Raw genomic sequence first — 10682 nt, 5'->3', positions numbered from 1 at the left:
TATATATATATATATATATATATATATATATATATATATATATATATATATATATATATATATATATGATTAAACTTCTACCGTCTGTGGGGACAAAATTAAGATAAGGTTAAGCTCTCTTCGATAGAACATAAAAAAGTGAGAAAAATAATAAACAAGACAATAAAATGAATAAGCAATTAATGATTTATATAGTTTTATTCTTAATGTACCTTAATATATTATTAAATTCTTTTTGGATCCTATTTCATACTAAGAAAGTCGCGCCTATTTTATTTACTAATTTTTTGAACTAGTATTATATATTAAAAGAATTTGAGCTTTGTTATAGAATAACCGGAAGAAAACAATAATAGAATGGAGAAAATGAATCTGTATTTCTCATTACTCATAGGCCTTTTTTATAGGAATGAGTTACAAGTAGATGACAACGAGATATTTCACTTCTAAATCTAACTCTAATATATTTATAGCTATATCTATCTCTATCGTCATATCTTTTAGACGATGACACAATTATCCTAAAACACTCCCCCTGTGTCGAGTCAAAGGAGTCATGGTGCATAACTGTTGCCTCGTTAAAACCTTACACCAAAATAAAAACCCAATGGAAAAAAATAAAATTAAGACGAAGGAAAAAGTACAATGCACCAGTTTCTTTGCAATACATAGATTTGTCCTTTTAGTCTAATATTCTTTCAGATTTGTACATTAATCATGAGCGTTAGGAAAGCAATATGGTATATAAATTGTTGTCTCGCTAAAACCTTACACCAAGGAACAAAACCCAATGGGAAAAATAAAATCTTAGGTGAAAGAAAGAGCACACCATACCAATATCACATGTATTGTAGACTCCTCCTTTTGTCTACTACTCCCCCTGAGACGTACATTAATCAAGGGAGTTTGGAAAGTCTCCACATTCCAATATTTTTCACATGTTTCTCAAATGTGGCCTTAGGCAGTGATTTGATAAACAAATCAGCCACATTCTCTTCAAATCTTATTTGATTCACTTAAATCTTAAGCAGAGTCTGTTGTTGTTGATTATAAAAAAACTGTGGCGAAATATGTTTTGTATGATCTCCCTTGATATATCCTACTTTCATTTGTTCGATACAAGCTACATTATATTCATATATACATGTAGAATTTTAAGTGGTTGAACTTAAACCACTAACCCATCTTATATATGTAATGACAGACCTTAGCCATATATACTCTCGAACCGCCTCATGTAGAGTAATAATCTCTAAATGTTCGAGATGATAGCTACAAGGGTTTTCTTGGTAGATTTTTAAGAAATCGTTGTGTTCCCAATGTAAAATCATATCCTATTTGGGAACGACCTTTGTGTGGGTCAGAAAGATACCCAGCATCAGCAAAGCCTACTAATATATCATTTCGGGTTTCACACTATATGTGATAACTCTTTCTCTGTTAATACTTCTAACAAGTATTGTAACCCTTTTTTTTGTAGGGAAAGAATAAGTCCATGTCGATGGTTCCTTTTAGGTATCGAAATATATTATTGATACCATTCTAATAACTTTGCATTGGTGCCAAGCTAAATCTAACTAACAAGTTCACTGAGAATGCAATATTTGGTCGAGTACATTGTGCTAAGTACAATAATGCGCCTATTGCACTTAGATAAGGAATTTTAGCTCCTAGCACCTTTTCGTCATCATCCTTTGGATGAAATTGATCTTTCCTTATATCCAACACTTCGATCGATCATGGGAATGCTAGCCAAATGCACTTTGTCCATATTAAATCGTCTGGTCATTTTTTGGACATATGTAGATCGGTGGAATAATATTTCACAAACTCGTTGTCCTAGCTCAAATAGCTAGACAAAACCAAGTTTTCCCAAGATCTTTCATCTCAGATTTAGATTTTAAGTAGCTTATGGTTTCTCTTATTTCATAAAGAGTGACTATTATGTTTATAACATCGATTTATAGAGCTATGATTGAAAGTCTAGAACTCGTTTACTTTATAAATACACAAGGGCACAATTCATCATTCTTATATATCTTTCCAATCAAGTATTCACTTAGGTGTGTATACCACGTCCGCCTAGATTGCTTTAATCTATAAAATGAAGGTTTCAATTTTATTGTAAACCCACGCCATGGTTTAGAGTTAATTGATTTAGGTAATGTAATGTCATCTGACACTTTTATATTTCTCTCAATCTAGATCCCCATAGAGATATGTAATAACCACATCCATCAGCTGTATTTCCAGTCCTTTGGAAACTAAGTTAATTAACTAGCATAACGTTATAACGTCCATCACAAGAGAGTAAGTCTTCCCGTGATCAATCTAGGACGCTATGAGAAACTTTGTGCCAAAGGAAAGCCTTATACATTATGACTTTATTATTCTCATTATGCTTTTTGATTAATGATTTATCTATGTCGTACAGGCTTTATACTTGGTGGGCTAGCACTACCTGACCAAAAATCCGTTCATTTGTCAAAGTGTAATTTTCCTGGATTGTTTCTTTTCATTTAGGCCATATTTGCTCTTCCTTGACATTTTTCAACTGAGCATGGTTCGATGCCATCGTGCTATATCATCTTATGAGCAAAAGTATGATGTATCATCAATGAGTATGTATGATCTGTCCATCGACTCATATGCACTCTCTCATAATTCGTTTGAGATTTCTTTGATCTCTGGAATCAATATTAACTTCGGAGCGTCCTCCAGTAATGATTCATAGACATAGTTTTAATTAGAGATGATCTCATGAGAGGTTTATGTAGTGATGATAAATGGTTGTGCCTTACTCTTCTTTTCCTTTAGATGAGTATATGTCGAACCAAGTAGCTTTCCCCATTTTCTTTTGGGAACCACGACCTCAACCACACCTCCACCATGTGTGATTGCAACGCACTTTCCCATGGCGTTGTGCCCTTGTTTATAGAATTTTAACCTTAGAGGTATATTTGCAGTTGGTATATGTGATCTTATCACTTCTTGAATAACATTAAACATATAAGGTATCAAGTCTGATTTGTTTGAAGATTTAGTATTTGTTTCACTTTACTTTCACGTTGTGAAGTGCGATGATCAAAATGAGATAGAGTGGAAATATTCCATGACAACTCCTGTCATTCTCTTGGAAAATACCTTTTCCTATCTCCCCCTAACGATGGGAAGACTGTTTCATCAAAGTGACAATCTACAAATCTTGTGGTAAATAGATCACCCATCAAGGGTTCTAAATAGCGGATAATTGTTGAGGATTCATATCCAACATATATACTTAATCATCTTTGAGGGCCCATTTTAGTACACTATGGGGGCGCAATTGGCACTTATATTGCTCAACCAAATATGTGTAAATGTGAAATATCAGGCTCATATTTAGTTACCAAATGGTACGCAGAAAATGGTTGGCTAGCAATGGGTCTAAAGCCAATAAGTAGTGTTGCATATAATATTGCATAACCCCATGCAGAAGTGGGTAAATTGGTGCGCATAACCAATGCCCTGGCTACCATTTGTATCCTTTTGATAGTATCTTCTGCAAGACCATTTTGTGTATGCACATGGGGTACAGGATGCTCTATATCAATCCCAATAGACATGCAATAATCATCAAATGCTTGTGATGTAAATTCTCCAGCATTATCAAGTCGTATAGACTTGATAGGATAATCGGGGTTGTGACCCCTCAAACATATAATTTATGCTAGAAGTTTTGCGAATGCAGTGTTTCACGTGGACAATAGTGCGACATGCGTCCATCGTGTCGATGCATCAACCAGAACCATAAAATAATTTAATAGCCCACATTCTGGATGTTTATGTTCATAAATATCACCTTGTATTTATTGTAAGAATGAAATATTTTTGTATTATATCATTAGCTTTTAGGATGGTCTCATTCCTATCTTTGCTAAGGATTAGGGTTTACAAAAGTTTGTAAGTATTCAAGAGAGCATATTATGATGGTATGTTGCCTTTTGTGTTGTAGAAGTCAACAATTGCAATTTTTGTTAATTGTTTCACTCTGCATCTCACTCGAAAGAAAATGTGTTGATATGTATTTTGCAACACACATATCATTATGTCATAACCATCTTGTTCCACATGATCATATTGAAACATATATGTGTTATTATCCCAAAGTTCTTTATTAGCTTTGCCCCGACATGTCTAGTGTTGTTATTCGAAAAAATTTCTTATGTCTCTTAACCACTTGCAGTAGGCTGATGAGTTTGCCTAAATGTTACATTCCAACTTATATTGGTTCATTAATATTTAATGATATATGAAAAAGTGGAAATAAAGTTATGAATCATGTCATCATAGTGAGTTCCTTACCACAAAGATTGAGATGCATTTTCAGACACAACATTTCTTTGTTGAAATCAGTCACCTTTTTGTAGTTGAGTGAGTTTTATTCCACTGTATGATTAGTTGGGGAAGTACATGGTATACTTCCGATTTTCCTTTTCAGGTCATCCTACGGTTCTTGTGGGATTCTAGTGAAGGATCTTTCCTATGAAGGTTGTGAATGATGTGTCGTCTCAAAAATCTCAAGGTATTCACTTGTACCTTAACAATTGATTTTTAAGGTCAATAGGTTTTGATGGATTTTATATATATTATTGTACCGATCCGACAAAAATAGACTTTACATTGAATTTTCATCTATAGTTTTCAAGTTTTTTTGGGTTTAGCACATCGAATCCTGAATGAGTTGTTTCAACTATTTAAGTAAATAAGAGACATATGATTTTTTGTATATAAGATAATAAATTATGATGCACATGAAATTTCATTATCATTACATTATTTAATTTGTTCAATATTAGTATTTCAATATCTAAAGTAAATCACTCAAACATTTTTGGATTTCCAAGTAAGAGGGGAATCACATGGATTACTTAAGTCCCTACAAACCTTAAGGATATTTACACCTGTTTGACAAAATTCTTTCAATATTTTGCGATATATTCAATTTTAAAGATAACCTTACTAATTATATAGCTTTTGGCATGACGCCGAAAAGAATATGAACTTGGCATATGAAGTCATCTTCAATGTATTTTAGTACCGTGATGATATTATGAGAGATTTTGTCATGAGACAAATAAATATTGGTTTTGACATAAAGTCAAATTAAACAATTTAACATCTTAATAGTATTTTGTAAACTTTTGGTAAAAGACCAAAATATATGGGAGCTAAAACTGTAACTTTCAAATATTAATTGAAAAATTGAAAAAAATAAGTAGGAACACATAATCAAGATAAACATTTGAATAATATTTTAATATTTTCATGCTAATTTTTGGAGCTTTTAACAAAAGACCAAAAGTTATGGAAGTTAGAAGTGTAACTTTCAAAACATATATTAATAAATTAAAAATTATAATTAAGATAAACATTAAACATGATAAAATAAAATAAAATAAAATATGATAAAATAAATCCATTCAAAAACTAGCACATGATTAAATTAATAATCATTTAAATAAAATAATCAAATACCCATATAATATCATTCAAATATGATTATCCATCTATAATATCGAATCAACATACCAAATAAGTTAATATAAAGATAATAATATATATGATTTTGAAGAATAATAAATCTTCATAAAAGTATATATATTATCACATATTTTGCGATCTTATAAACTAATAAACATATAAAAACAATACGTGAATTAGGTGGTAAATCATATATTGCATTTATACCATATAAAAAAATTTGTTCTTTAATGTGATTTTTGCACCCCCTAAAACATGGAGCGGCAAATACCATCACCAACAATAGAAAAACAAATAAAAAATTCACAACAAATTAATCACATAATTTTTCAAAGAAAGTAAACCTCGTAATTAAATTTTTTTTCGCATAAGCAACCATTTAATAAAAAAATTCAATATCATATCATGGATTCACAGGTTGTATCATCAAACATTATGCCACATATTTCATTTATCATATAATTAATAAACGTAAATTAAATGATTAAAGTTACCTCAAATCAATGTGTATGTCTATGAATCCTAACTTGCATCAATATTAAAATGCTTACTTGAATTTCAGTAGTCGTAGAAGAATTGATTGATGAAATGACAAATAGGCAATGAGCAACGTGTTGATAACATGTTACAGAATAACCGGAAGAAAACAATAATAGAATGGAGAGAATGAATCTATATTTCTCATTAATCATAGGTCCTTTCTATAAGGATAAGTTACAAGTAGATAACTACGAGATATTTCACTTCTAATTTAACTATAATATATCTATCTCTATCTCTATCATCATATTCTTTAAATGATGACACATTTATTCTACAACAAGCACCTATATCTTAAGGACCTTGTAGACATGCCCCACCCGCATTCACTTAGTTATATCAACCATAAAATTCACTCAAAACAATTTGTATTTCAATTGAAAAGATTGATAATATGATACAACAACTTACAATTTGTGTAACTAACTGCAGATCAACATAATCAAATACATGATAAACATTCATTTTAAATATAGAAAATCTAAAATATAATTAAGATAATCATTGAGTTTTAACAAAATGTTTAATTATTATCTTTATAAAAAATTACATTATTAAACCTATAAATTACTTTCTTATTAAATCTAAATTAAATTATAATAAAAAAATTGAATTAAAGAAATTACACCAAAAAAATGAAAATTACTAAATAGTTAATTTGATACAAATATCAATATATTTATTTTTAAATTTTTATGTTATCTTCAAATTTATATTTCATTCAAAAATAAAAATATTATCACTTTCTTAAAACCACGTAAAATCGTATTATATCGATACAGACAAAATAAAAATTAAATATTAAAATGAAGATTTATCTTGTTACATTGCACGAGTAACTTTCTAGTATTAAAAAATTAAAATACACAAATTATACAAAATCACAAGAATGTTACAATTTTTTTATGCCAATATGATATAATATTTTTTTGAGTTTTTTTGGATATTCAAATTAACCGTTACATAGTAATATTTTATTCAAATAGAAATTTAATTTTTTGAATAATTACAATAACTTTTTTTACCGTATTTGAACAACATATTAACAATTGTTTGAATAAAATATTATTGTCAAATTTTTAAAGTGAAATTACAATATTTTATCCTCTATTATATACACCGTCGTCTACAACAATAAAATACTGAGTTTATATCATTTCTTCTCGTTAAAATTTGTCGGTATTAGTCTGGACATTACCTAAGACATCCTTACCAAAAAAATCTTATATTTTGTTATATCATACAAATACGGGTGTGTAAAAAGCTATATTAAAAAAAAGCTCGTCATAATAGCTCTCATGGTGCACCGTATCTTGATGTTTGTGTCTCACACCACATTAAGCATGTGGCAGCCCATAACTGAATGCACGATTTTTGTAACGCAATATTTGATTTTTCTTACATTTTTTAAGTCTTATTTGTTAGTTTCTAACGTATTTAAATTATTTGATATTATTGACACATTGAGTGATAGTAGAACATATATGTTTATATATAAAGGTTTGCTGTTAAAGTCACACCTTGAAAAACGACGCGACTTGCTATGACTCATAAGGCTTGAGACTTGACATCACTTCCACGCCACGTGGTCACGCCATTTAGATACTAAACCGAGCAACCATAATTAAATATCCGATTGCAATTTGAGCATATCCAAATTGGATCATTTAATTTTTGGATAATCCAGAATCCATTAAAATCGAATAGATCCAATTTAATAACCATCCAATTTTCATTCAAGTACTTGTCCAATTATCATGAAATTACATTCAATTATTAACATTTTACGATATTATTTTTTACTTCATATTTGTATGTGGTGGGCTTTAATAAATAAATATATATAATTAAATGAAAATTGTATCAAAATATTAGATAAATCTAACATGATTGAACAGATAATCAATAGTATACAATGGGTAGAACCCATTTGATCCAATCATCTATCAGATGAAAGTCTAATGTCAATCGGATTGGAGTGGAGACAAAATCCAAGATCGATGATTTGATTGGATCAGATCTACGTACATATTTTGGATTTCAATTGATAAACACCCTTGTGACTGGTATTTTAATAAACAATACAAATGTTAGTGTGTGTGGTTGATATAAATCATGGATTTATCCAACATAATTACAAAAATTAACTATAAAGAGAAATTACTTCATGTATTCCCCCTTCTAAATTAGACTTCCTTTTCTTTAAATATGCATATATATTTTCACATATATATACACGTCATCATCAAACTTCTACGGTTGGTGGGGCCAAATTAAGATCAAGGTTAAGCTCTCTTTTCGAATAACTCGTATCACGTGGGATGTAATCCGCTGCATTCGACGAACCCGACTCGCTCGCCGCCCTACCACCATATCCACCGTTAAAATGTTGCTCCGTTTGATGAAACGGGTACGGGTGACCCCGGTTCATTGTCATCCCGGGTCGAACTCCAAAAGGCATTAGCGGCTGCGCGTGGGGAAGAAGCGCCACCGTCTGTTGGTTACCATTGACAAAAAACTGACACCCACCAACCGCCGTCGCCTCGCCGACGACGCACCGCATGAGATCGAGTTCCACCGGAGCGTTATGCTCGCTGTCACGGCTGGAAGACTCCACGGTGCTACTACGACTATCGTTCTGACCGGCGGCGGAATCCAACGACAGAGGGAAGTTGATCTTGGCCTTGGATCCACGAAAGTTGATCGCGGCGGCGTCGTAGGCTCTGGCTGCCGCCTCCGCCGTATCGAAAGTGCCCAACCAGACCCGGGTTTTCGTCCCGGGGTCGCGAATCTCAGCCGCGTAACGACCCCACGGCCTCTTTCTCACTCCCCTGTAATGAACTTCATTGACGGCGTCAACCTTACGCGCCGCCGTGAGCGGCTTAGCAGTTTCGTTCTTCATAACCATGGTGGAAGAATCTTGAAAAACAAATGTAGTGATGGGCGATAACGGTGGGTAGGAAAGAAAGAGAGGTTTTTGGTTGCTTATATAGATGGATTTTAGAGAGAGAAAGTGGGTATGTGTGTGAGAGAGAAAGTGGAGTGTGTGTAGGGTGGTGGGGTCAACGGGTGGTTTGACTGAAGGGAGGCAAAAGGCGCCGCCCAAGCGCCTGAAGAGGAATAAATACAGAAATGAAGGAAAGAAAGGGCTACGTGGCACGCGGTAAAGCTGAATGACAAGCGGCTAAGACGTTGATGTGCCGGCTTTTTTTTTATTTTATTTATTTTTTATTTATGTTTGGGCGGCCGCGTTTTCACTACACATTCTTGATATTGGAATATTACTTAAACCACCCTTATGTTTATGGAATTGTCAGAAATCATCCCTAAACTCTTAGAAATTCTAATAAACTTTTATTTTGTACAATTTATGGCCCGATATTACTTCGATTATGCATTTAATGATATTTTCAGTTGTTCGATAGATTTAAGATGTCAGCTTCCACTATGTCAATTAGATTCACTTTCCGATATTTGTGGTTGAGAATTCATAGTGTTACGTTGTTTGGAATCATTCTTTGATTTCCTTATATTTATAGCATTTTTATTACACACGTTTTTGTCGTTATGTTCGAAGTTTAATTTCAATTTGTTTTTTGTTATTATGATTTTTATTTCGTTTCACTCTTGGTCCTATGAACTAACTTCGTGAAACTAAGGGGTCGTTTACCCAATTGCTTACTTTGTAAGCGGCTAAGCGCTTACCGATAGAAGTTGACACTATGATTTATTTTGATGCGTAAGATTTTAGTATATGAAAACATATCGAATGCAACAATTTAGTGGGTAAATACTTACCTGGGTAAGAGTCGTTATCCTTACTTACCGGGTAAGACTCTCCATCATTCTCATCGCTCTTATCCGGTAAGATTCTTGACCCTTCTCATATTCATCCGATGAAAAAATTTATCTGGCAAGCACTTACCAAGTAAGTGTTTAGTAGGGATGTTCATAAAAATCGTTGGACTGCTCAAACCGGCCGAACCAAGTTAAATCAGACTGTTTTTGGCGGTTTGAGCGGTCTGACGGTCCGATCTGGTTTGAAAAATAGCAAAACCGGATGGTCCGATCCGGTCTGTGATCTAGAACCTTTTTTAGGCGGTTTGGACCAAACCGGCTGCCAAATACATATATATATATATATATATATTTATATTTATCTATTTTAGTAGGAAAAATTTTAAAAAAACCCAATGGACTTTAGTGTTTGGAATGATTAAGTCATTGGACAATTTTTTGGAACAAATAAGTCATTGGACATTCCAAAACATGTTAAATAACTCCTTGGACAATTTTTTGGAACAAATAAGTCTTTGGACAATTTAAAGCATGTTAAATAACTCATTGGACAATTTTTTGGAACAAATAAGTTCTTGAACAATCCAAAACATGTTAAATAACTCCTTGGACTTTTTTAAAACCTGTTGGATATATTCTTATGACTTGTATAACTAGTTAATGTGGAATAATAGTGAAAAAAATCCGAAAAAGAATTACTGATTAAATTTATTTTAATTAAAAATAAAATATATCGCATATGTAATTTTTTAAATTAAAAAAGAGATTTAAAAGATTTAAAAAGAATTACTGATTATATTTATAAAAAATATTATATTATA

At 32.0% G+C, this 10682-nt stretch overlaps 1 protein-coding gene across 1 annotated transcript; it reads right to left on the bottom strand.

The window, feature by feature from the left end:
• Positions 1–7939: 7939 nt before the first annotated feature.
• On the bottom strand, positions 7940–9153 carry LOC112525417 (ethylene-responsive transcription factor 4-like). Its single transcript, XM_025135541.1, has one exon. The coding sequence runs from the start codon at positions 8969–8971 to the stop codon at positions 8309–8311; it is 663 nt and encodes a 220-aa protein (XP_024991309.1). The 5' UTR covers positions 8972–9153; the 3' UTR covers positions 7940–8308.
• Positions 9154–10682: the final 1529 nt, after the last annotated feature.

The sequence above is a fragment of the Cynara cardunculus genome, assembly GCF_001531365.2.
Source record: "Cynara cardunculus var. scolymus isolate 2C chromosome LG 13, CcrdV1, whole genome shotgun sequence".
Taxonomy (NCBI): domain Eukaryota; kingdom Viridiplantae; phylum Streptophyta; class Magnoliopsida; order Asterales; family Asteraceae; genus Cynara; species Cynara cardunculus.
The sequence above is the reverse complement of the archived record's forward strand: the minus strand, read 5'-3'. Positions and strand labels throughout refer to the sequence as shown.

Bases quoted from the DNA above. Each gene is read 5' to 3' on its own strand.
- LOC112525417 (XM_025135541.1), bottom strand. From the start codon at position 8,971: ATGGTTATGAAGAACGAAACTGCTAAGCCGCTCACGGCGGCGCGTAAG.